The sequence below is a fragment of the Grus americana genome, chromosome 1, assembly GCF_028858705.1.
Source record: "Grus americana isolate bGruAme1 chromosome 1, bGruAme1.mat, whole genome shotgun sequence".
Taxonomy (NCBI): Eukaryota; Metazoa; Chordata; class Aves; order Gruiformes; family Gruidae; genus Grus; species Grus americana.
The window spans coordinates 148810614-148837407 of NC_072852.1; the positions used below are offsets into that span (position 1 = coordinate 148810614).

General features: G+C 40.8%; 1 protein-coding gene across 26 annotated transcripts; it reads left to right on the plus strand.

The window, feature by feature from the left end:
• LOC129205078 (interleukin-1 receptor type 1-like) lies at positions 1 to 25895 on the plus strand. Of its 26 annotated transcripts, none has more exons than XM_054822130.1 (14): positions 649 to 774; positions 2287 to 2368; positions 3898 to 3981; positions 4082 to 4167; positions 5019 to 5182; positions 6868 to 7099; positions 9139 to 9328; positions 10360 to 10534; positions 11692 to 11757; positions 15717 to 15837; positions 18863 to 19008; positions 20580 to 20723; positions 21767 to 21931; positions 23033 to 25895. In XM_054822130.1, the coding sequence occupies exons 5-14, from the start codon at positions 5026 to 5028 to the stop codon at positions 23407 to 23409; spliced, it is 1773 nt and encodes a 590-aa protein (XP_054678105.1). In that variant the 5' UTR covers positions 649 to 774; positions 2287 to 2368; positions 3898 to 3981; positions 4082 to 4167; positions 5019 to 5025; the 3' UTR covers positions 23410 to 25895. The 26 variants fall into 26 exon arrangements, with proteins under 26 accessions (XP_054678125.1, XP_054678105.1, XP_054678220.1 ...); XM_054822245.1 differs by having other exon boundaries at positions 5049 to 5182; XM_054822270.1 differs by having other exon boundaries at positions 5049 to 5182; positions 11695 to 11757.
• Positions 25896 to 26794: the final 899 nt, after the last annotated feature.

The following is a 26794-nucleotide window of genomic DNA, read 5'->3' on the forward strand; positions in this document are numbered from 1 at the left end:
TCCCAGGCAAACGTGAGGGTCCCTGCACTCACTTCAGGAGCGGGGTGCCAGATTCACCAAGGCCTGGTTTCACTCGTGCTACACAGGTCCCCAGGGCAGGTACGGTTCCATCCGGCAGGCCCTGCGATGCCCCGCAGTGCACGGGTAGAATCTGGTTATTTGAAGACGTGTCTCTGTTCCCACCGGGCAGCAGATGGGCATGAGCCCCGCACAGCGGCAGAGCCGGCAAGCTGAGCTGGCTGCAGGGCTCTTGTGCCTTGAGACCAGCCTGGTCAGGGCTTGCCATGAGCCCCGAGGGCAGCCTGAGGGAAAACTGGTGTCTGCACTGAAGCCAACCCGGCCGCCCTGGCATTGCAGCCTGAAGGGGAACTAAACCCAGGCGTGGCGGCTAAAGGAAGTGGGCTGGTGCCAGAGAAAACAGGGTGACCTCAAACTTCGGGGAGATGCCCCAAAGGAGGCCACACAGGCCACACTGAGGGCCAGCTCGCCTGCGCCAGGTGCTCGCAGGCCCTCGGGGATCGGTGGGGGTTGGCCGGCTCGCCGGGCTCCCCACAGCCATTCAGCCCACCCTGAAGCAGCCAACCAGGCTCCCACCCGTCGCCAGCGGACAGCGGGCCGCCATCCGGGCGGTGCAGGCGGTGGGGCGGCCGCTGGGAGGGGCGAGGCGCCGGCCGCGACCTCGGCTCTCCGGGGAGGCGGGGCTTGCTGCCCGCCCCCCCGCCCGCTCTGTGGCGCGGGCCGTGGCGGCAGGCGCAGCACGGGGAGCGGACGGAGGTGAGGAAGGGCGGTGGGCGGTGCAGGGGCAGCCGCCTCGCTCCCTCCCGGGGCTAAGCTCGGCTTCCAGCGGCGGGACGGGGAGGGCAGCTGGGCGTCCGGCCGCGGCGGGGACCGGGGGCGCAGCTGGGCTTTTCCTTCGTCGCGTGTCTCCCGCTGCCCGTTTGCCTCCTGTGTGGCGGCGTGGGGAGCGGGCGGTGGCGGGAGTGCCTCCTCCGGCCCGGCGTCCCCAGGCCGGTCAGGGTGTCCGCGGGTTGCGGCGAAGGCGGGGATCGGCTCCTCGGCAGGTAGACTGGAGTGCTGATGGTTCCTAAAAAATGAACCGCAACCCCTCGGTTTCTGTGAATGTCATCCGTGTTTTGAGCCCGTTTGTTTGGACGCGCGGTGTGTTCGTACAATCCCGCTACCTCGACGTGGGGCTGCCGGTTTTCCTGCTGTTACGGCACCAAATCGCTTCCTTGGAAGGCGTTTTTTATTTTGCATTTGCGCCTGCTTCCTCGTTGTGTAGCGCCTTATACACAGGTGGGAAAGCACGGTATAAAACTGAAGACTGTAGGAGTGCCGAACGCTACCACAATTTTTTATTTTTTTTTTTTAAAGTACTTGTAACAGGAAGCAGGATAAAGTTTGGCGTAAATCTTCTCGACCCGGTAAAAGACTACAGAAAGTATTTATTGCATAACCGTGATCCAACAGGGGCTCCTTTTTAACTCTTCGTATGACAACAAAAACAAAGCTCTGGGTGAAAGAGCTGCCTGGGGGACATCTCCATCTCCACGGTAGCGAGGAGCTGCTCCGGCGGTCCCGGACCTGTGCTGGTCCCAGCCGGCACGGTGCCTGGCAGCAGCCCGGGCAGCCGGAGCTGGGGGGCGGTGGGTGAGTGAGCTGCTCCTTGAAAGCTGCTCCGCTGCATCAAGGTTCCGGTTTGGTTCCAGCAGCAGCTCTTAAGTTTGGAGAGTTTTAATCGGGGGTTCGGTTGATGTGCTTCATTCGGTTGAAATGCTGGATGGGTGGTTTTTGGTTTTCATCTTTGTAAATTGATTCGGCAGCTGGATGCTTGTTTGAGTTGGGGTGTTTGTATGCGCTTGGATTCTCAAAAAAACAGGTTGCGGTTGGTAAATGAACACGCTCGCCTTTCATATAGATTGCAAAGTTGAAGTGCTGTAAAAGCTGAGAAATTGGCATAAAACTCTTGCAGAAAAGTTGTTTTATAATGCAGAATCCTTAATTCAGATATTTTAAATTAATCCTGAAATGAGAAATACCCATTACTTTTTTTTTGTAAACAATATTACTGATTCTCCCACCCTTTTCCCCAAGTAACACATTAATTTTTTAATACTTTTCATCACTGTATTTTTGATACATACATTTTTATCTGCATGAGCCCTTCTGGTCCCTTTAAATGCCTCTTAACTGTACTCTGAAAATGTTAGTGGAAAAGTAATAACTTACTTCGGACTTAAATAAGAAATATTCCACATTAAGGTCCACATTACTTTATATTGACAGGTATCAGGAGTTGAAATGACATAGAAGAGTCTTTGAAGCGCTGACTACAAAATGAGCTCCTTCCACTTGATGCTGAAAGGAGGTAATGTTTTCAGTTGACTTGAATACTGATCAGATCACTTCTTTCAAGGTGCTCTGGATGCTCTCGTTGCCTCCAGTTTGATGTGAGGTGGAAGTGGGCAGATAGGTAGCTCTTCACTGTACTAGAATCAACCAGTGGTGGCTAGTTATGCAGAGCTACAGATATCCATCTTTTTTTTCCCTTTCCCTTCCCCCCCCCCCCCCCCCCCCCCCCCCCGGTGCTTTGGTGAAAGTTGAGGCAGTACTTCTAACAAACACTTTGATCAGATTCAGACCAGTTAATAATTTGTCTCAAAGTTCAACTGGAATTTAGCTGATAAAGATTTAACTATTGTAGGCTTCTTTGTAAATATTCTTCTTTGATTTCTGTGGTTTCATTTTGATGTAGCTTCAACAAGATGTCTTGGATAATGAGCTTTTCTTAAAGGTATGACTTTTCTGTAGTCCTGCAACTTGCTGGATTGTCTGGGAAGGAAGCATTTAAGGACTAAAGTTTGTGGTCATCACTTCAGTGTCAGAATACCACAGTTGATAACCAGACCCACTTCTAGAGGGTGCTTGTGCATCATTTTGTGTGACTCAGCATTCCTGCATGCCCCTATAAAATGATCAGCTGCATTTTGTTTATATATTGAGAAATTCGAAGGAGCAGTAGTAAGTTGTTAACTTTGGGAAGATAAATATCAGGAAAGTAACTTGGAAATCAAACCTTTTGTAGTAGCTCGAACTGGTGGTGTGGGGTTTTGTTTGTTTGCTGCTGTTGGGTTTTTTTCTTATTTCTTAGAAGACTTCACAAACATCTGCTTTTTAAACAAAGTTTGCTGTTTCACATTTGTGGATTTTGGGTAGTGTTTCTCTGTATATTCTGCTTATGAAAAAAGTGTAAAAATCTTGTGTGGTCACTGGAAACCGTACTGACTGAATAGAAATGCTCCGTATACTGTAGGGTATTGTACCTACAAAAGCTAGAGGCTTCTTTCCTTCCTTCCAGAGTTTTTAAGCTTTACCACCTCAGTATTTGAAGGGGGGGGGGGAATTTTGGAAGAGTAGAACTTTAAAACAGTTGAGCTTTAGCATACAGTATCATGCTAAATATCACCCTTGGTACTGGAGACCAGTAATGGGTGCAAAATGTAAAGCTTAACCTGTTGGCTTGCTTAGTTATTCTTATCTTGCTCTAAATTTAAGTATTCTTTGTGACCTTTTAGTGGTTAAATCTGTCTTACAAAGCGAATACTTACGTCTGGTTTTGTTTCTTGCTTGACACCTGTGTAAAGTTATCTTGTTTTTGCCAGAAACTTCATTTTCCAAAGGTCTTTGGTAGAATTCTCAGTCAATCTTTACTGTAAGTTTTGTTATTGCTCTTTTGTTTTAAGTCATCTCTCAAGTGTAGGCAGAGGGATGATCTTGCTTTTACATTTAGGATGTCTGTAGAAAATTTGGGTTTGTATGTGTATGCTGCTGTCCAAATGATATGTTTTGTAGAATCCTTTTTTCCACTTCTCCACTCCCCTTCTCCACTCTTTACAGGTAAGCTGAAACTCCAAGAATGATGATCAGCTTATTGGCAAGATACAGGAAAGCCATGTACAAGGCAACTAAATAAAGACTATGGTATGAGTGCTTTGTCAGATAAACTGTCCAAAAGAAGTACGTACTTGGAGGCTGTTACATAAAAGTGTTGAACTCTGCTCTGTGTGTCCCTTCCTACTAGCCCAACACTTCTGCGAATGAAATGTTTCAAAAGAAGTAGCTCGTGTGGCTTATTTGTCACTAAAGCGAACTACATGGGATATAAAAGTAAGTCAAGGCCGTGTGTGTTTTTCAGGGAGTACCATCTCTTCTTCCAGCTGTTTCTAGCTGGGTAGAAGGCAAATACTAGCTAGGACCTGTGCAATGGATGTTTTGCAATGGACTGCTACATGGGAAACCAGATTGCTTTAGAGCGAGAGGGAGCAGCACGCAAAATAGTTGGGAACTGAGGAAAGGCGAGACAGCTAAATGCAGACCTTAACCTACAAGGAGCTGTCGGAAGGGAAAGGGGTTAAGTGTTTGCCAGCTGGCTGACAGTAGAAGGCTTGGGAAGGGCTCTGATGACATCTTGCCAAGAAAAAGCAGGCGCGTCTGAGAGGGGAGCAGGACTTGGTTAAGATTTAGAGGTTTCATGGAAACCACTTGCGGGCTGGGAGGGCAGTGGGTGTCTGTTCAGTCGTGTCTTTGTTGGTAGAAGACATCTGCAAAGAAGACCTGAGGTGTGAACTGAAACTACAATTCTTTAACACTTTGTTTTGGATCTGACCACAGCAATTGATATTAGCTGCGGTTTCCACACACGTTTGACTTTCAACACTAATTTAAGTGCCAGATCACACTGGAGTTGGAGCGTGCGTGTCCTCTTGCAGAGAACTACAAGTTCATCTGCTCTTAAAAGCAGTGCTGCCTGAACTGTACAAGAACAGTTCAGAGAACGAAACCTCATACATCTGTGTGATTCTGTCTCTTGTAAACATGTAGAAAGAGGAGTAGCTTAATCAAGTTTGGCTTCTACATTATACAGTGTAGCTTAAATCACTGTATGCTAGCATAACGTGTCTGTGCTAGAGGGTTCTTGGTTCTTTTTTGGCTTAACTGTGCTTTTTTCCCTCCCCAAGATGACTAATGCTTCGCCTTATTTATTTAAGAAGTAAAGCAGGGTGCAGAGGACAGTGCAGCTTGGACACTCCACTAATGGAAAAATATTCTTTGCAGCAAAAGATGACAACTACACTTTTGCTCATTGGTTGTCTTGTTCTACTGATACCTCTGCTCAGTGCTGGTAAGTTAAATATGTTATTGAAATTACCATTTTTAAAAAGAAAACCTGCAAGAGACAGTTTGTATGTATTTAGTAGAAAAGAGTTACTGAGAGCAAATAGTGGATTTGAGATTTGTTTTTACTTCAGCGTATCAAAGACATGCTGAATGCCTCTTCTTGGATTGAAGTTGCACCGGGGTGGAATGGACATAAATATTTTTAAATCTAGCCACATAAATATAGGGTACTGAGGCTTTGATTAGCCTCTCCTTGATTCCTGTGAAGAAAGTCCAAAGAAATTGGCTTCCTTGACTTAAAGTTAGCTGTTAAATGCCTTGAGACATGCTGTAGCTCTAGTCCTGAAAGCAGTAGGGCTTAGTTTCCTTTACAATTAATTAGTAATATTGTTAACGGTAGATCTGTTTTTTCTGTGAAGTTTAGGACTACATCAATTAATGATGTTTGTCTTGCTGCTCTTGGCATAAGCAGTCTAATATTGTTTCTGAATTAGTTTAAGCTCCATAGGGACCTACTTGGAAGTCTTTAAATTAGATGATAGGAAGGTGGTGGGACTGCAAAGATTACTGGAGACTTTTTTTATTTTGAAATTAAATACATTAGCTTTGTATTTATACAGTCATTCAGCAAGATTTGTAAAATCAGTCAGATGTTTTGCAGTTTCACAGGAATTCAGTGTTGCATATGTAAAATATGTAAAAGTTTGGAAGCTTTTAAAATCTGCTTTATAGCCAAATGGCCTGCTCTGTTTGTACGAAACTGGTGTCCTCCAAGTAGTTTTTGACTGCAGCTTTGGGTTCTTGATGACTTCTTGCAGTATCTGTCCTTCTTTCCCTGATGTTTTTTTGACTGATGTTTAAAAAACTGCTCGTTAGGCTGCATGACTGTGTCTTGTCAACTTGTTACACAGCCATAATTATAAAAATTCTGTTTATACTCACCTTTTATGTGATGTTTAGAATAATGTTCATAATTTAAAGGGTCTTCTGGATAGAGATGACAGAAATTGCAAATGTAGTAAGGAAATAACCCATTATAGTCAAGACTTCTTAATCTAAATACTATGCCTCTCCTAATTTCCTTTGTATTACGACATGTTGGTTCACAGACTTCTTTAATGTGTTGAGGTCTTGATGTCACTCCATACTGTCTTGTGCTTTAGGTCAAAAAGGTCTCCCCTCCCCCCCCCCCCTTTTTTTTCTGATTTGTTTTTGGCCCCACAGCCATAATGGCCAGAACACTGTGAGGACCTCTGCACTGCTACTGTTTGCACTGTGCTTTTCACAGATAGTATCTACGTTAAGAATCTGTTAATTCTGCAAAAGTACTAACATGTTTAAATAACAAAGGACGCTACAGGTGAGTTGTGAAGCTTGTGTTGCCTGGTGAATGCCATGTATCTTCTTATACCCTAGTTGGCACTGAGGCTGTTGGACTTGCATGTGCTTGTGGCTGACTACCTTAATTGAGGGAAGTTGTGGCTTAAGCTTTGTAAAATATGTGGTTTAGATCCTCAACCAGAAGGTGTTAAACGAACAAAAAATGGTAGCCTAGCGATGTTTTACTGGTAAACTGTTACAGAAAGTTTATTTTCTAATTCTGTGTAACTTGGAATGGATATTAATACTTCTAAACCATAAAAGTATACAGATTAAAAGCATTGTGGTTTTTTCTTTTTTTTTTAATAGAAGAATGCATTATTTGTGATTACTTTGTGCTTGTTGGAGAGCCTACTGCTATTAGTTGCCCAATAATTACATTGCCAGTGCTTCACTCTGACTACAATCTGACGTGGTATAAAAATGGTAGTGCTACACCAGTAACCACAGAGAGGGACGCCAGGATCCATCAGCGAGAGGGCTTGCTTTGGTTTATTCCTGCAACACTGGAAGATTCTGGACTTTATGAATGTGATGTAAGGTAAGGCAGGGAGGAGGGAAACAACTGGGTTGTTAATGTTTACAAGTGTGACTAATATATTTGTGGAACTCGAGTGTAGAGAATTTTTTGGTTTAGGTGGAGAGCTTAAATCAGTTAAAAGCACTGTTTTCACCATGCTTTTTATTTCTACGTGCTGCCTTTTTTTTCTTTTCTTCTACACATGTAGCATTGCCAAAGTGGTTCAGACAGAAGACTCTTTATCTTAAAGCATGATAATATTAACAATGATCTGTGTGGGTTGTTTGTTTTGGATCAAGTGTAAGGTCACAGGGAAGAGTCTTAACTGCTTCAGCTTTTCCTGTGTTCAAGTTGCTGTTTGATACTGACAGATCAGAGGAACATTTTGGTTTCTTCATTGGACATGGTTAAATGGAAGAAGGATCTAAGAGGACCAAACTCTGCATTTTATGCAGTATCACCACATAGAGACTTTCTGGAGAGCTTAGCAACTTTTTGGGGATCCTTTTGGAAATTCACAAATTAAAAGGCAGAAAACTATCCTTAGGTTTGATTTTAAAACATTACCAGATGTTACTGGTCAAAAATGAGCATGCATGTGAAGAGCAAAGTAATGTGCTAGACAGCTTTAGAGACAGTGAAAGTAATGCGACCCCAGTACTGCTGAAAAGATCTGAGTGCACAGAGAAGAAGAAACAAGGAATAGATTCTGTTCCCTTATTCGGTACTTTAAAGCTCTTGCCATATCTACAGCTCAGATTAGTGCACTGGACTTCACCACTTGAGGTGGCCAAATCTTACTTACAATGGCTGAAATTCCCTCTGTGCTGAACAGGAAATTATTTTTGAGAAGGCTTACAGAAATTGATCTTTTCTTCACCACAGCACACTCAGAACAGCCAAGGCAGGCTTTTCAAGTGACCTCAAATTTGTCTTAGTAGTGTGTAGTTACATGTACTGATGTGCATACAGTACATCAGTTGCGCTGAAGGGGTTTGGGTTGTGAATGAAGTGACAGTGATCAGCAAAGACTTCCAGTGTAGGCACAAGTCTCAGGTCTCTGCACCTTCCTGCTCCACAGTTGATAATGAAGCTAAGTTGGAAGTCAGAAGAAATGTAATCCTTTCAAAGCTACCCAGTTAAATAATTTTAATTTAGTCTTTCCTGCTATGTTTCTAGTCACTCTAGCTATGATGTGTTCCTGTGGCCATCTCACATCCCTGACTTGCTTAATGTCAGCAGGACAAAAAACTTGCTGAAGTTCAGTTGCATTAACTGTAGGCTACATTTTGTGCATCAGTCACTTAAACCTTAATTACAGAGCTTGTCAAGCTGCAGTATATAGCAGTTGAAGCCAGGACTGTCAAAACATCGAGTTCACTCTTCTGGAAACTTCTCCCTTAGCATAGCATTGAGAGATGAAGAGTTGAGCAATGAATTAGTAGAGAGTATTCCTTTACTTCTGGCATAGGCTTCTGGTCTCTAGTGCCATTTCTCCTCTGCAGAGCTACTGTACAACAGGTTCTTGTGCAGTGGTTTCACATTGATATTGCACCTTGATGTACATGTTGTTCAAAAGTTATATACTCTCTCTTCTGCTAAGAGTTATAGCCTGTTTTTTCTTGATATGTCCCTCCAAGGAATGCTGAAATGAACCTCTCTTCTCCTGTTCATTGGGCACTGAGGGTGTTCCAGTGCAGATATGTTTTTGATTATCCTGCCCTGCTGTGCGCTGGCAAACGTAGCGCTGAAAACAGCAAGGCTGGGTTGGTGTGGTGGGCTCTGCAGAGCATCAGCTCTGAGAAGTCCTGGCATCCCTGCTGGCTCTTCCAGAGCAGACCCCACTTCTGCTCACAACACAAAATCAGAGCTTATTCCCATCTCTCAGTCTGGAAGTGGGGGCGAGGAGCTGAGGGTGGTGTGTAAGAGCTAGAGGGCTGTAGCAGGGGTGTTTATATTAGAGGCAAGGCTGGCGGGGATGCTCTCTGTAAACTCCCTGACTGCTGGAAATAAGGAACCTTGCTGTTAATGACCTGACTTGTCTGCTGTTCTCATTACAGGAGCCTTAACCACTCTGACAAAAAAACTATAAATTTAACAGTTTTTAAGAACGATAACAGCTTGTGTTTTAACGGAAAAATGAAGTTTGAACAAAAAGTGATGAGCACAAAAACTGGAAAGATTATATGCCCTGATCTAGAACATTTTAAAGATGAAGACAATAATCAGCCCGAAGTATACTGGTATAAGGTATTGTGCACACATATTTCAGATATACAAGATAGGAAATAGTCTATTTAAAATGTATTACGAAGTAACTGTGAAAAGCAGCTTTTGCAAGGGAAGGTTTATTTCTCTACAGTTTGAGTAAGGCATCTATCTTGCTACGCTACTGGGGAGGTGCAAGGAGGTATGGGAGGCATATTTTTAAAAAAACCAAACTGTCCATTTTTGGATTTGCAAGTTTTTTGGGAGTAAAAAGCATGTGTTTTGGTTTGATCTGTGAATCTAGTTTATCCTTTGATTATGTTATGTAGATAATAAGTTTAAAAACTTGTATGTATCCTTCAATACAAGGCTCTGCATAGCTATTTCAGTTTCACAGAGTATCTGTTGATCACGTTGTGGTATTCTTATGCCTCTTGCTCTGATTCTGCCAAAATATTCAGTAGACTGTGCAAGCTTAGAAACATGTATTTTTGTCTATGTTAAGGTAAAATTCTAAAGTAGTTCAACTCTTAATTCTGATGTTGGTATTAAAGTAGCTACATGGGCCTGTACACGTAAAATAACGTTGGTGCTGCACCTATACATCATCTTTTCAGATGAAGTGATTCTAAACTGCTTAGAGGTCAGGGAAGAGAAGGAAGTTTTTCACTGTACTTGCACTGCAACAGAAACAGCACGAGGCACTGCTACAGCAGCTCTCATTCATCTCGGTGTAGCAGGAATGCAGGCATGTATTCTCATAAACTCTGCTACATGCGTAATAACTTTCATTACAGCTGAATTAGATAACTGTCAAACTATTAAATGAAAGCAGTGAACTAAAACACAGCATTTGAAAACTTAAAGGATTGGCTGCAATGATTTTTAAAAAAAAGTGCAGCAAGACATCATCAGGCTTTGTGTTAGAGCGTAGTAATGCTTGGATAAGAACCCACATTTTGGCTTTCAAAAAAATCAGTATTTGTCAAGTATTTTAATAATCAGTAGAGTTCAGTAACTTAATTATCAGATTATTAGTTCCCTTAAATCACAGGTACTTTTTATATATTTAGGAGTGTAAGGCTGGTTTTCTTGAAGACAAGCGACTTCTTTTGGCAGAAGGTGAGAATTCTGTCTTGATTCACAATGTAACTGTACAAGACAGAGGAAACTACACATGCCGTATGGTGTACACATATATGGGAAAACAATATAATGTTTCACGAACCATAAATCTAGAGGTTAAAGGTGAGTGCATTGAGGTTATTCTCTTCTCTTTTTGGTTCTGCTGTAAATACTTGTATGCAGGCATAAGTTCTTTGGCATGTTACTCTTCAGCTTTATGAAATTAGAGTTGCAAATCTTCTTTAATTAATTTTTCCTGAATGTAAAATAAATACAATAATGCATATTGCTACCCTTGAGCATTGCTTCTAAGGAAGAATTGTCACAGGGAAATGAGAAATGCAGGGTTATGAATGAGAATTGGAAGGAAGCAGTGGTTACTGGAGTGGGTGTTGTTTTTCTTAAAACAAATAATGCATCATTAAATTAAATACATTTAAAAAAAAAAAAATTTGCTGAGACCATCACAGCAAAACACCTACTTGTGGCTCTGGTGAACTTCCTTACAAAGTTCACTAGAATATCAATTGATGGGAATGGAGATGTGACAAGCTGTATAAATACTATAAAGTTAATCTTCCTTTAGAAAGGATTGGCTTACTGCTGGCATTTGGTTGTGCTTTTCTGCACAGAGAACTCAAAACTGGCTGTCTCATTCTCCCAGTACTGTCGTGTATTGCTGTGATCATTGTGATTGCGTCTTTGTAGGCAGCGTTGCTGATGACCTGACGAGTACCATGATAATAGTCCTATCGGAAAAGTTGGCTGGAGGTAGAGCGTCCATCTTTTTAGATTAAATCAAAATTCAGACAGATGATACAAGAACAGTGGGTTGTTAGCATTGTGCAGAATAATACAATTCCAGCCCAGTTCAAGTGTGTGCTTCTAACTCTTTCACTTAAATACACCTGATCTAGGTGGTTGTTAATGCGATCCTTCTTTCTCTTCCTTATCCATCCCTCTGACAAAGATAGTTGCATTTTTGTTTTCTGGTTTTGTATTACTTTGATATCAAACACCAGTAAAATTAAGATTTTTTTAAAAATATATATTTTTAAGGTAAGCTAAAGCATTTTGTAAACTTGGAAGCCAAAATAGAATAGTTTGGATAGAGTACAGCAAATCTTGTGAAAGATTTTTCTGTTGTAAATTTGAAATTGGTAGTAAGTATGTCGCTACAATAGTAGCAATAAAACAAAACCATTGTAAAACTATCAATTGAAGTTAGTTGTGGAACTCTTCTTGCCTGAAGATCTTATTTTTCTCTTTGTTTCTGTTAGAAGGACCACTGCAGGTGAGACCAGAGTTTGTTTATCCGAAGAATAATACAATTGAAGTAGAACTTGGTAAGTAGTGACTATGTAAGAAGTCGTTAACATTCAGTAAAACAAATAAGCTCCTGGTCTTTCTGAAATAACACATGAACAGTTCCACTAGACTTCAGCAAGACTTGGAGATAGGCACGTGGATTGAGGATATCTGAAAGACAGGTGATAGAACACGATTCCCGCAAGTAATTTGTGGGGGACGTAACAGTGTACCTGAGATTGGAGTCTCTTGACCAGCAGTGTTGAGTGGGATGGATTTTTTTTTTTTTATTATTGACACCTGTCCTTTGTACCACTTCTCAGTGTCTAAGTCTTGACGTCATCTCAGTATCTGTGGAAATATGGTTACGTATATGTAACACGTTAGAGTAGTTACCAGTTGACAAGTTCAATAGTTTTTCCTCCTGTCCTGTGTTTCCTGTCTCCCTTTCCTCTCCACAACCTGGATTTTATTCGTTGTTCTAGGGTTTTGAAGTGTTTCAGATACTGATCTTTTGTGAAACAGTGAGCTGCTAGTTGATGGATATCTAAGGTATTGTTTATCTTAGCAATTTCTTAAATAAGACGTTCTGGATATGAGGAATAACTTCTTTCTAGGGAGGATGGCCAGGCGGTGCAGCAGGCTGCCCAGAGAAGTTGTGCAGCCTCTGTCCTTGGAGGCTTTGGAACCTGACTGGATAAAGCTCTGAGCAGCTCTGGTCTGACCTCAGACCTGGCCCTGCTTTGAGCAGGAAATTGCATTAGAGACCTCTCAAAGTCCCTTCCAACCTCAATTATTCTGTGATTCTGTGGGCCAAGTATGCAAGTCTTTCCCTAAGCAAACCTATACATGTTAGATTGCATCATATATCGGAGAGAGTTGTGTTCTACTGATGTAGTCCAGAAGAATGAGTTTTGGAGCTGCTTGAACTATAAATTTTTTTCCTCATTTTGTACCAAGGAGAACTATTTCAAACAAAGTCTTTGATTAAAAATGGTATTAACTGATTTTGGAGAAGTGTGTTTGTTTATTTGCTAGAATTTCCTAGTACAAGATCTAAGCTGGTTTGTAATCTTTTGAAGAAGGATTATTACCAATTAGCTCATTAGAGAAGCTCTGAGGAAAGGTTGCATTGGGGCTCTGGCACCATACGGGAGCTGAGGCAAGAGCATTGTGGATTATTCTTACGTACATCATGCTGATGGTAGTCCCACATAACGCAGCTACTTTTGCTGATGCCTTTTCTGACATGGAGCTTGTAAATACTGTGTATATCAGGAGTTCTTTCTTCATGTTGAGGCTTCTTTTCACATCACGTGAAACATTTTTTCTGGCCCAAATTCTGACTTGGGGTATATGGTATTAAAGTGAACAGCATTAAAATACTGGTGGATTTTTTGGTTTGTTTGGGGTTGTTTTTTGTTTCAGTGGTTTTGGGTGTTTTGGGGTTTTTTTGGTGGGTTTGTCTGGGGTTTTTTTCTTGGGTTTTTTTTTCTTGGGTTTTTGGTTTTTTTTTTTTCTCTTTTTGACCTCAAGAGCTTGTGAATGTCTCATTCTGAAGTTGCCAGGTTCTGGTGAGGATTAGTAGATTTTGACTAGAATAATGGGCTTTAATAGAAATGATGTTCCTCCAAAGTCCAGAAGGCTTTGTTTTAACCAGTGAGAATATCAGGATATGATAGAAACAGTATTGTTTTATAGACTTACAGTCCTGCAGTCTTCAGATGGTTATTTAATTCTGTTGGAAATACTCTGAAAAGGCTCAGCAGCCTCTTTTTTTCTGGTAATTACATCTTCTCTGGCTTCATTACAATTACATGCCTGAAAAGCTTTATTTGTGCTCCTCCACTAATAAGGAAATTTGTTTACCACATCTTAGAGTGGAATAGGGACACTTTCCACAGTCATCTTTTTTTTTTTTTTTTTTTTTTTTTACCTCACACAACCCTAATCTTCATGTGTGAAAACTTTTGTCCTTTTCCTTTGTAATTGTGGCTGTGGAAGAAATGAAGTAATATTACAGTGGGGCTTCCCTGTACTGCATCTCCCACCCATTAAAATATCATCCCCAGTTCTGGCTGGTAATTAATTATGACTTTCCATTTAATTCAGAAAAACTCCTACCAATGCACCCTGTACTCAGAAGGAGTCTGAGCTGCATAGGCCCTTAAAAGGCTCTTGAATTTACTGAACATATCCTTTAGTATTTTCTTAATCCTTGATAGTACTTGCTGAGGAAATGGAGAATTGAGCAGTTATTAGTCCAGGGGCTGCCTGTGAGTCTCAGCCTACATTAAGATGTGCTATGGGACAACTTGTTTAGCTCCGTATCTTAGAATAGTGTTTGGTCCATATTTGTTATGCATGGGACACTGCATGAATTAAAAGTTACTCATGTATCATTGGATGCCTTAGACCAGATAACATGAACAAACCTTGATTGCCTTACAGCCACTAGGAAAGTAGTCACATGTGAGACTAAAAAGAGACACAAAGCCCACAAAGTGGATTTATTGTGGCTACTGAACCACAACAAATGTTTCCCTACTATAGGGGGACCCTTTAAAGGAAGTTGGTGAAGTTTTTCTTTTGTTTTGAAAAGGCACTACCATTCAAAAGTAATACTCTCTGTCTGGTACCTTTAATGAGATGCTGGAAAAAAAAAAATCTTTGCTCTTATTAAATGCCTGGCTGTGGGGCAGAACCTGGAAACACCTGCATAAACCTGGAAACACCAGTATGCTTTTTGAATGAGAAACAGCAGGAGAAGGTTGTGTAGAAGCTTAACAATACACTCATGAATGTATGGAAATGGAGGGCATGGAACACTTGAGGGATTTTCTTCCTTTTGAAGAGCTGTGCAATGCACTAAACCACATCTTTAGAAAAATTCATTATTGTGGTGGAAGGACATGAGGGAAGAGATTGGGGAGCATCTGTGATTTCTATGTGAACTCTTGTTCAAGTACCTGCTTTGCATGTGAGCTAAAGATTTATTCCATACTTTTGATAGAGACTATCCCTTGGTGGAAGCATTTAGATGTGATGTGGTTCTAGGAAACAAAACACTGAGATCTTTACATAGGTGAACTAAGAGCCCACCTTCTCCTATCAAATCATAACTTCCATGGGTAAAATACAAAAGGAAAGGATCCAAGAAAGCTGCTTACCTTTCTGTAAATGAGCTCTCTGAGGTACATTGGCAGTAAATATATTCTGCAACTTGGCTTGCTTTCTTAATACTGAGGTAAGACCTGAACTTTTGGTGGCAAAGGAGCTGAGTGACAGGTGAGCTTGCTTTCGGAGCAGAGTGCGAGAGTATTCAGAAAACATCCCAGTGGACAATGTTGGCCAAAAGACTCTGATCTGGAGTAAAGATGTGCGTGGTCACTAAGAATGGGATTCAGCTCCAGGGTGTAGTTGTCTACACGTGGGTATCTGCATATGAGCTAGGGTCCTTAATTCGTGCTGTTATCAATAGAGGCTCAATTCAGTTGCCTACACGTAGATGTCTAGTGCTGTTTTGGGTGGTCTTGGCTACTCTAGCAGTGCAGGTTTCTTGAAGATCTGTAGTCCTATTTGCTGGCTCCATACGGATGCCTTGAATGCTGGAGAGCATCTCAGATGTCACCATAATCTGTATGTGCAACTGATTTGAGCCCTGGAGATGTTTCCATGGAGTCTGGAGAGCCCTTCAGTTGATAAGGTCCAGCTGTCTATAATGTGAGTGGACTTAAGCAGACCTGAACTCTGTTACTAGCTTAGACATCTAGCTTACGTGTAGACGTGAACATTTAGACACCTACATTTAGGGTGGAATTTATATCCAGATCGGAGACTTCCAAATGTGGATTACAAATGGATGAGTTTGAGGACTCTGCTTTTCATAAGGTAAGTGGGTTTTTTCATATCCCTCCTTTTCCAAGCTGTTCCCCAATCACTTGATTCCGCTTCTGTTACAAGATTTTCAATTGCTGTATTTAAATGTTTTTTGTAGGCTCTCATGTAGTTATGGAATGTAATATATCAAGTGGCATAAATGGCTTGATTCCATTCTGGCAAGTTAATGATAAGGATGTTGATAGCTTTGATAGCACCTACAGGGAACAGTTTTATGAGTAAGTATCCTTATACATTGAATTTTAAGTGCATTTGTAGGTGAAGTAATCTGCAGTAATTTGCAGTGAATTCACCATAATGTTGACTACTAGTCAAATGTCAGTAGTCATTGAAAGACTGACTAGAAGTCTGCATCAAGTACTTTATATTCTTATGCTTGGTTTTTTAAAAAAATAAACAGTTTATTATGAATACTGATGTATCTGATAGAAATGTAATGAAGCAATCATACGTAGGTTTTTATAACGCTGTTGTGAAACATATAATTTTGTAAGGCTTGTTTATGCATTTATTCTTATGCAATCCTTTTTGCTAATAGTTTAAAGCCTGCCCTCTATCCTTAATATGGGAAAGTTAGATTGTTCCAAAACAAAAAATCACCCAACTTACTTTTGTTTGTGAAGTCGATCCTTTTCCAAGTACAAACACAGTTGCTAATCCTCAAGAACACAAAGCAGAAGCTCTTGTTGCAGGACAATTAGGAGGGTTTTTTTTTTTATATTCAGGAAAATTAAACACAAATTAAGCTGTGATAAAACCTGCAATTCTTTCAAGACAGCAGGACCTTTGTTACTCAGTGACTAGTCTATGCTGTAGCAGAGCGTGGATGTACTGTTTGCTGTCTCATTGTATCAATCACTGCTGTTAAATATAACCCTTAAAATGTAGAGCAAAGAAGAAAGAAAGAAAAAAATCTCAGCTGATCCGTTCACACTCATGCAGAAGCATTGCCATCTCCGTCAAGTGCCATCATGAGTGCAAAATATAGCTAGAGAGTTAGGTGGCAGCCTGCTTTTAAGATGATCTTTTTCATTCATCTGTATCTGGCCTCCAGAAGGAACCTTAGTTCTACTGTGTCACCAGGTTCCTTTGGGGGAATTATTACCTTCGTTATAGGTCTGTATACTTGGTTGTTTACCTGTAAATATCAGGGCCCCAACTTGCGGTCTCTAAGGCACAATGAAGTCCATTATTCTTTAGGGCATGAAGTTTCTCAGCTTCACTGGTTCAGACACATGTGCAGCTCTGTGTAGCTATGTTTAAAGTTATAATAACTGCAGCTTCTTCTGAAACCAACTTGGTACTGCTATTAAACACATCTTCCTGAAAAGCATTTAATGTATTTGACTCAAAGCAATTCTCTTTTAAGATTTTTGGCTTGCTTGGAAGTGATCTCCATTTCTAATCCCTACCCTGCCTGATAATTTTCCTATGCCAGAGATGGAGATGTGCAACATACATCCTGTGCAAGTTCTATTTAGGATTAATAGTTGAAAGCATGTTATCCAGTATTAGAGAAATGAATCTAATTGCAGTAATAATGTTTCATTTAAAAAAATAGTAGCAATTTCTCAGCAATTAAATTTGTGGAGCATTTGCTAGTAGCAAACCACACTGTAGGCATGGCCCACATTATGGACTTGAGGCTTACACCTAGGAAGTAACTCTTTCCTTGGCTGGGAGGAAAGTTAAAACTGACTTGAACAAATCTGAACGTGTTGCAACATGATGAGGTTTGTACTAGCGTCCCATGACAGAAATTGCTGGCAATTATTTATGTAATAGAAACTGGTTCTTCAGGATGTTCTGCAAAGTAAGTTTTCCTCCTTGAGTACATAAGGAGATGCCACTTTGGTGTGTAGAGTAGGATGCCAATTTGTAAGTACCTTCCTGCTGCGGCTCCTTCCACCTTATACTTGTAAATCTACCTTAGAGCAGGATGGTATTTAGCAGGATAACGTGCTATATCTGCAAGCTTCTTGTTGCAATAGATATGAGACATAAATGCAATATCACCATGTTTGTTGTCATTTGACATTTGACCAGGGTCACTCAGCTTTTGTGAATTTTGTTCATTATTATTTCCCAAGTTGGTTTGTGCCATTGTCCACGGACAATGTGGGCTCAGGGAGTCTGTTAGTATGCTTAGAAAGGTCTCTGCTTCATCATCAGTATAAAGAATCCTAGAAGATGATTTTTCTCTTGACACTTTTATTACTAGTTATTACTGGTTTGAATAGTCTTTCATTCACAGAATTATTTAGGTTGGAAGGGTTCTCTTGAGATCGTCTAGTCCAACTCCCCTGCTCAAGCAGGGTCAGCTAGAGCAGGTTGCTCAGGGCCGTGTCCAGTTGGGTTTGGAATATCTCTGCAGGTGGAGGCTTCACAACTTCTCTGGGCCGCCTGATCCAGTGTTTGACCACCCTGACAGTAAAAAAGTGTTCAGATGGAATTTCAGATAGGAAAGTGTTTCAGTTTGTGCTCATTGCCTCTTGTCCTGTCAGTGGGCACTATGGAAAGGAGCCTGGCTCCCTCTACTCCGTCCTGTCAGGTATTTACGCACGTTGATAAGATCCACCCCCTGCCCCTGAGCCTTGTCTTCTCCAGGCTGAACGCCCCCTGCTCTCTCATATGACATGTTCCACTCCCTTAATCGTTTTTGTGGCCCTGCACTGGACTTGCTTCAGTAAATCCATGCATCTCTTGTACTGGGGAGCCCAGAATGGGCCCCAATACTCCAGGTGTGACCTCACTAGTGTTGAGCAGAGGGGAAGGATCGTCTCCCTCAACCTGCTGGCAGCACTTTTCTTAATGCAGTCCAAGATGCCAGGGCACTGGTTATTCCTCCTCAGGTGTAGGATTTGCATTTTGCTTTGAACTTCATGAGGTTCCTGTCAGCCCATTTCCTCAGCCTGTCAAGGTTCCTCTGGATGGCAGCACGACCCTCTGGTGTATCACCCACCTCTGAGTTTTGTATTTGCACAACTGCTAATGGTGCACTCTGTCCCACCCAGCAAAACCAAAATCCAACAACCCAACGTGTATGGAAAATGCCAAGTCCCCTCTGGTCGTGAAGCTGTTTGTTATAGGGGTGATATGTACTGTGCTTCACTGGCTTCTTAAGTTCATAGAGATAAAAAATGAATGTTATTGTATCTTTGAATAGATGAACCTGTCCCATGTTAAGCACTGGTATTTCAGATTCTCTACAGATGTTTCTTTTTTACCCTTTTTTAATGACAGAGAGGTGACATCTCATGGACTTGCTGTATCTGGAACAAAATTTAACATTTCACATGTGAAAGTAAAGGATTATGCTCATAAGTTTTTCTGTCACTTCATATATGGTTCTCAAGAATTTGCAGCCTACATCAAATTGGAACGCCCAGGTAAGAGAGCTCATCTTGGTAAAATGATGATCAATAATGCTTACTTCTCCGTTAGTTTGACAACATGCTACTTAAAGCTAAAACTGAGTGATGGTCCGTTGTGCAAAGTGGGCGATGCAGCTCAATACCTTTCTTTGTGATTTTTTTTTTGTCGTATTCTTAGAAAAATTAAAGAAAATAGCACTTTTAATTTGCTTTGTCTTTTCTCATTCAGTGTTTTAGGAACTATTAATGAAAGACTCCAATTTATTTGAAGCAAGTATGAGACCTCAGTGGAATACTGTGCTTCATTTTACACACTTGTACTTAACATGTGGATCAGAGGAGATAATGTATCTAGAAGAGCAGTGAAAATGGCCAGTTCTCTGAAAGAGCCGGGGGGGGGAAGATATAACTAAGTGTGCAACAGATTGGCAGAAGAACACGAATGTATATGTGGACCTGGTTGTCCTGTCCTTCAGTAACAAATAATAGGCTCATATTGCCAGGAGAAAAAACCCCAAAACTATTTATATAGTAGGAGAAACTGTAACAGTGATGATAGTGAGGGAATGAAATAGATTGCTTGGAAAGGTTATGGACTTTCCATTACTGATGCATGTGCTGTGTTATCACCTTCTAGATAGGCTCATGCATGTTGCTTGGGAGCATCCTGCCACTTGTTGAAGACCCCAGTCTTGCACTCAGAGACAAGCATAAGTTTGACCTATTCCTGGCTAGCATGAAATTTTCTTTTTAGTAGATGAACTTAAACGTAAAGTGAGCTTTAAAAACTCAAATGCAAGGCTGAAGGACTTAATTCTTTTTATTTAAAAACAGATACACAGAAAAGCAGATCTCCAGATAGTATAAGTGCTGCCTTTTTTTTTTTTTTTTTTTTTTTTTTAATTTAGCTGCAGAAGAGCCTGTGGTCTATTGAGCTTGTATTCAGCTGGCTTTGTCAACTGTCAGCTAATCCTTTGACAAATGTTGTTCTCACACTTCCCTTTAGCGGACCACATTGTAAACAAATAATTGACTGAAAGTGGATCTGAGCTCTAGTTTGTTATATAAGTTCTTCATAAAGGGTTGGATTTAACCTCAGAACTCCTTTAATATGTATGAACTAAAAAATGCAGTTTGTGGAGGGTGTTTGTTTTAAGGACAGCAAATTAGTAGGTTCAAAGTCAGGTCTTCGAAGAGGCTAGAGACAATGGAAAACTGGTTGATCTGGGGAGAATAGCATGGTCAGGAAATCTTCTCCCCACCACTGACTGTCTTGCTTTCTGACCGATAAAATTTTGTACAAGAATTCTCACTCTATTGCTGCACTAGGAGATATGTCAATATTTTGGTGTTTCAACTGAAGAGTAGTCTGATTTGTCACATTGCTTAGGTATCCTTTCTCTGAAATATAGAAGTAGGCTTGTCAAACAACAGTATTTGCAGAAAGCATACATGAAAAACTTTCAGTCCTATTCATTTTTTTTTTAATATGTTAATGATTAAACAATTTTGAACATCTCTTGTCTTTCTCTGGTTCTGGTGTATAACTGTATTTTGTTTTTCTTTCTTATTCTACTCTACTGCAGCTCGGAACATTCAGGGTTTCTTAATTGGAGGAGGAGTTTCTTTGGTATTTTTAGTATTTTTTACTCTTTTTATCTACAAGATCTTCAAAGTTGATATTGTGCTTTGGTACCGGGACTCGTGCCATCCTTTCTTGGGTAAAAAAGGTACGTTTGTGTAGCAGCGCTGCGTGGTGTAATGAGCCTCCACCTTCCCTTGCAGAGCAATGAGTTAACCTCGTGAATTGCGATTGGTCTTTCTTGGGATTTTTGAAAGGATAACATGTTTTTAGGATGTTTAGAATTAGTTCAGATAACACGAGCATCTACAGGGGAGAAATCAGCAACTTTCCAGGAATGCAGTACTGTCATTGCTTTCCCTGAAGACCCACTTCAGTGGTTTGAATGCTGTCCTGACAGCAGTTGTTCAGATTTCTTTTAATGACTGTTCTTACAGAAAGCAGTAATACAGTGGAATTGTTAGGTGGTTTTTATTTTCCATAGACAAATCAGGGCAAATTTCACTTTCTTCGGTTTTCTATTTGAGGGCACTTCTGATTACTTTCTGTAAATTCCTGGCATTCAGAAAAATGTCGATAGAGGTGCTGTCTATGAGAGTATGCAACATCTGAGCGGAGGTACATGGCTAGAGAAAGAGAAAATACCTTCCAGAGGTATCGAGGTTCTGTTAAATGTCTTTGAAGTCTTTTAAATTTGGTCTTTCTGAAAAGTTTGTTCCAAAATATCTAATACAATTCAGACCTTGAAACTTGCCAAATACTTTGGTTTTGTTTTCATGTCTAAGTGGTTGCTGTGTTTTGAAGGTCCAGGTTACAAAAATGACATACGAGTTATATGGCAGCTGGAATTTCAAGTATTCAGTTGTACTACTGGAACCAGTATTTTCCAGATAATTCAGTGATAACATTTTTTTTTTGTTTAGAGTTCAAAAACGAATACTCAAATCTACTTAATTTTGCAGGTCTCTCTTGCCTATTCCGATCCAGCGTACTGAATTCTAGAAGGCCTGATTCTACAAATATTTCAGGCTTAGTATAATTATACATTCTTAGATAATAGCAGGATTAGGACCTAAACTAATGATTCAACTAGGGAAAAAACAGAGTTTAGAGATTTTTTTGTTTGTTTGCTTGCTTGCTTTTTTGTCTTTAGAGTCCATTTCTGTATTATTCTTATTGCTCACTCTTTAGTTTCAGATGAAAAGATCTATGATGCTTATGTTCTGTATCCAAAGAACAGAGAGAGCTGCTTGTATTCATCAAATATTTTTGCTCTGAAGATACTGCCAGAGGTCTTAGAAAGACAATGTGGATATAACCTCTTCATATTTGGGAGGGATGATTTACCAGGAGAAGGTAAGCTATCTGAAGACAAATTACACTCCAGTTTTCTCATTGGCAGCTGCAAATACAAGTCAGAAACAGGCAAGCAATCAGATGTGATTCTAAATATAAAGCAACACTAGGTTAGCAGCAATGATCAGCTGTATCAAGGACTACTTATCTCTAGAGAAAGTTCTTACTAAGCGTTGCCTTCCTTGCAAGACTTTAGAATCCTTGTGGAGGTTTCCTCTGTGTGCATATGCGCATCAAATTTAAATTTCTAGCATCTGTCACTGAAAATTGCAAAGTCTGTCCTACTGACTGTTTATATGAGGTGCAATGATGAAAGTTTTCTGAATCCTTCCTGGTCTTATGACTTTAGGAAGATAATACTGAGACTGAAGAAATTTGCAGAGTAGGCCTTAAACAGAAGGTTTTGTTTAAAAAAAAAAAATATAAAATTGGGTGTGAACAAACCTACATGAGGTGGTTCATGGATCACTTTTTTACATCTGAAGGCTTTTGGTAGTGGTTTGAGAAGGAAGAATTCCCTGCGAAGTAGAATCTGAAGTACTACTTTATTTTTCCAGCTTGAAAAAATGCAATAGTCTGTTCCCAGGGTTAACCTGTATGTTTTTTGTGTGGTATTTGCCATATTTTGCTGTTTTAGAATTAATTGTCCGGAATGCCATTGAAGGGAGGATTCTTTGCTTTCTCTTTTGCTTACATGTAACAAAAACCAGTTAAGCATATTGGAACAAACCATTTAAGGAAAAGGTCATAGTTTTATCTAGGCCTATGGTTTTGGAACTTGTTTATTGGCAATTGCACCTATGATGGTAATAAAATGGCATTAGCGAGATAAGTATTAGATAGTTGGTAGCTCTTCTCTGTTTACGGAAAACAAAAATATAGACGTATGCAGCCTGATGGGGTCAGATTGTGTGGCGTTGGCCAGATCTCTACTTACTGGCTAACCCAATGTAACTGCTTGCACGCTCTTATCCTGTCTCTATGGGTGAAGTAAAGTATGTTTGGCTCAAATATCGAGCGGTGAATGAAGCAGCTGCAACATGTTGGTAGCAAAAAATAGAAACATACAGCCTTAATTTTGCACAACCTTTTTCTCTACAGCTGTGATCAGCGTTGCTGATGAAAAAATCCATCAAAGTAGAAGAGTGATAATTGTTTTAGTACCAGAACCCTCCTGCTCCAGTGTTATAGAAGATGTGTATGAAAAGCAGCTAGCCATGCATAATGCTCTTATCCAAGGAGGCATTAAAGTAATTCTCATTGAACTTGAGAAAATACAAGATTACACAAACATGCCAGAAGCCATCAAATATATTAAGCAAAAGCACGGGGCTATCCGGTGGAAAGGGGACTTCTCAGAAAGGTCTCACTCAGCAAGTACCAGATTCTGGAAGAAAGTGCGCTACCACATGCCATCCAGAAAAAGTGCATCTTCGTCAGGATTGCATTTGTTACCGAAAAACTTTAATTCTTCCTAAAAAAACAACAGAAAAATGACACTTATTGACTAACTCAGTTCACATAGTTGGTGATGGACTGATTGAAAGTCACATGTATCTGTTTTGTGCAGACAATCTCATCCACATTTTCTGGATTGAAGGTACTACAGTTTCTTCTACAGATGTGAATCATCCTTCCTTGGGCCAGATCAGCATAACACCTTGTAATGTCGTCAGTGGCACAGTGATGACATGGAAACCGTGTAGGAAGCACATGAGGCCTTTTCCAAAAATTGCACTGTGATTTGGTGGAATTCTTTTGGTATTATAAATGGAGGGGAAAAAACCCCAACCTATCAAAAAAACAGAAAACTTGTGTTTTGCAATTAAAGGTTGAATATGAAGGGAACTGTAATAATTACAATTGTGATATTATGTAATGGGTATGGCTGATGCCAGTGAATGTTTTTGTTTCAATTTTTTTTAATGAAATGACAGAAACCTTTTATTTGTTACAAGTTTGTTATTTGCTGCCTTGTTGAGTTTGCTGAAAGAGAAACCTCTTACTGCATCAGTGTGTTATCGTCCAATAGAAAAGGTAAGAGACAATCTGAGCCCCCGAAATGTGATACTGAACCTGACAAAGCATAAATACTCTTCCTTCATCTTCTTTACATTTTAAAGAACTGCACTATTTTTAGTCACTTATCCCATGCAGACATCGTAAATACACCATTGTAACGCTGTACTGAGTCAAAAAAAATTAATCTCAAAAGGATTTTTTTTTCCCAGTTAAGTGGCTTAATATATTTGTCCTTACTACCTAAGTGGAACAATTTAGCTAATGATACAGACTCTCGTGGGGAGTACAGGATGGTTGGCTTCATCCCCATCAACCTTGAGGACCGGATCAAGGGGCTTCAGGGCACCTGCTTCTTGTGGGTTGCTGTTGCTGAAGGAGAGCAGGTCTCAGCCAGGGTGCTGGTCCTAGCATTTGTTGGCTCTGAGAGCTGAACCTGGCTGAACAGACTGATGCGGCAGAAATCGTTCTTTTCCTTGGGATAGTTTTCTCCCAGATTAGTGAGTTTATCTGGTTCCCAGAGGGTTCAGAGTGCAATGGGAGAAGAAAAGGAGTAGGGGGACCATGCTTTTGGGCTACAGGTGTGTTTAGAAAATAGAGCTAAAACAGGATAGGCTTCTCTCTTGCAGAACCTTTTGCTCTCTCCCATTCAGATTCTAGCCTGTCTCTTCCCATGCAGCTCCCTTATCTTGGAACAAGCACTTTACTATCGCATCAAACTCCATTACTTTCCAAGCTTTGCAGGCTGTTGCTAATACAGTATTAGGCAGAAATTTTCCCTTTGAGTTGGTCCTTTGATATCTCCACTTTTTCATCAGAAAAAACATCATGTTCTGTATCCTTCAGAATTCATCTACTCATTTTGACACTGCAGTGTGGGCTCTTTCTTCTTTCATGGCTGAGGCACTTACCATGTTACGCCTCCATCCTCAGCCAAACAAAACTGATGGTGTGAGGTGCCGTCCCATGGAAGAACTGCCCAGTGAACGTGGGATAGTGTGACCCTTGTGTTCTGCCTGATAAGTGATAAAACTAGTGGAAATAGGTTCCTCTCCCACCTAAAGTGCTTTGCTTACCTCAGTGTGTGCTGGAAATTTGAAACTGCTTCTTAGAGACAGTGCCTTCTGAGCTTTGTGAGTTGAGTGTGTGTTTGGCCAGAATGGAATAAGAATATCTTCATTTCAGGTTACGAGGGGGGAAAAAGTGCATTTGAAACATCAGACTATTTCAAACTGTCATGGTACTGGGATGTTTTTTTGATGAATGTCATGTACATAGACCAATGCACACGCTTACATTCTGTTCTCATTCTGTGTTTTAATCAAGACTGAAGTGTCGAGGGAGGGACAGTTTGGGTCATGAAGTGCCATGTTCACTTAGCTGTGCCACACAGCTTTTAAATACCGTGTGGGTTTGGTGGTAGCCTGTTGTACGGTGAGAGCGCCTTGAGATTCATATGAAGTGACTGATGTCCATCTGAGCAAGGTGAACTGTTAGGGTTCACATTGATAGAAGAATTTAGTGGGACAGAAGCTGTACAGTTTGGTCACAGAACTCTTCTGTAAGAAGATCCCTATATCAAATGTGAAGACTAGACACTGGAAGTATGGTATTTGTACTCTGAGGACTAGGGTGCAATACTGACTTTGTGCTTCCACCTTGACAGCTCGTAGTATGCAGGCCAGCCAACGGAGTTCCGGCGACCTCAGGCCTCCTGAACTGTTTTTTTGCTGACTGGAATAGACTGTATGAAAAACTGCTACTTGTTATCCCTACTTTTGGTGGAAAGTTATTTTACTGAGCCAAAATACTGTTTTTAAAAAATATTTGTTCCTTTTGATATATTTATACAACCAATGTTAAAGTTTTCATGTGTGTTACGTAAAGACAATTTGAAGAAAGGTCCATTTCTTAATTCAATAAAGCACTACATACTTTTTTCTTACAGCACTGCTTTTTTTTTCTTTTTTTTCCCCTCATTCCTCCACTGGAGCATGCTGAGAATGGACAACTGCAAGGCACAGTCTTGAAGCATCTTAAGCAAGACTGCTCTATCAGTTCTTCATTCTGGTTACTGAATGCATGTGAGGAAAAGGGTCTCGTTAACCATTGTGTTAATCTGGTCTTGGCACATCATCAGCACTAATCACCTTGCCCTGCCTGGGCACACGGGAGCTGAGAGCCTGGCTCGGTTGTGTCCTGTACTCTCCTTGCAGTGAGGTGAAGCTAGAGCAGCCCAAGGCTACTGCCTTGCTCTCTGGGACCAGCACGGTCCCCAGCAGTGTCGCACCGAGCAACCTCCTGCTGCAGCTTCTCCAGAGCTGGGGGAAATGCAGGAGACCTCAAATGGAGGAGATGTGAAGGGCTTCTCTGCAGTAGTGGAGAGGCAGCCTGCTCTGCTTAGCTCCTTGGGCAAGCCCTGACTTTCTAATCCATTCCAAGAAAGCTGTAGGAGCTGGTCTCACATGGGACCTCATTATTTCAGATGGGAGCTACTGTGCTTATCATAAGCCTTACAGAAAAATGTTCAATCCTAATCGATCAAAGGAGTTTATAAAAGTAGGAGTTTTAAATTTGTTCTGTACTTTTCTGCATTCTGATTGTTTTGAACTTCTCGAAAGCTGTTACTGAGTATGTTTTCTGACCCTTTTTCTAGTACAAGTAATTCCAGCTCCGTTTACTTGCTGGTTTTATCCTGGGCTTGTTTTTACATGCGACGTAGATAAGCAGATAAGAAAGCCATTAGAGGAGTAGTTCTGACATGAGGTTTTATATACCTGTGCAGCTCTCGCAGTAGTTGTTCAGACTCAGAACTTTTGTTAACTCCTGTATAACCAGCAGCAA

Excerpts from the sequence above, each read along its gene's own strand:
- LOC129205078 (XM_054822150.1), top strand. The coding sequence starts at position 5,026 with ATGCTTCGCCTTATTTATTTAAGAAGTAAAGCAGGGTGCAGAGGACAG. Across the intron at positions 9,329-10,359 it reads CCGAAGTATACTGGTATAAG|GAGTGTAAGGCTGGTTTTCT; the intron begins GTATTGTGCACA and ends TTATATATTTAG. Across the intron at positions 21,932-23,032 it reads GGATGATTTACCAGGAGAAG|CTGTGATCAGCGTTGCTGAT; the intron begins GTAAGCTATCTG and ends TTTTCTCTACAG.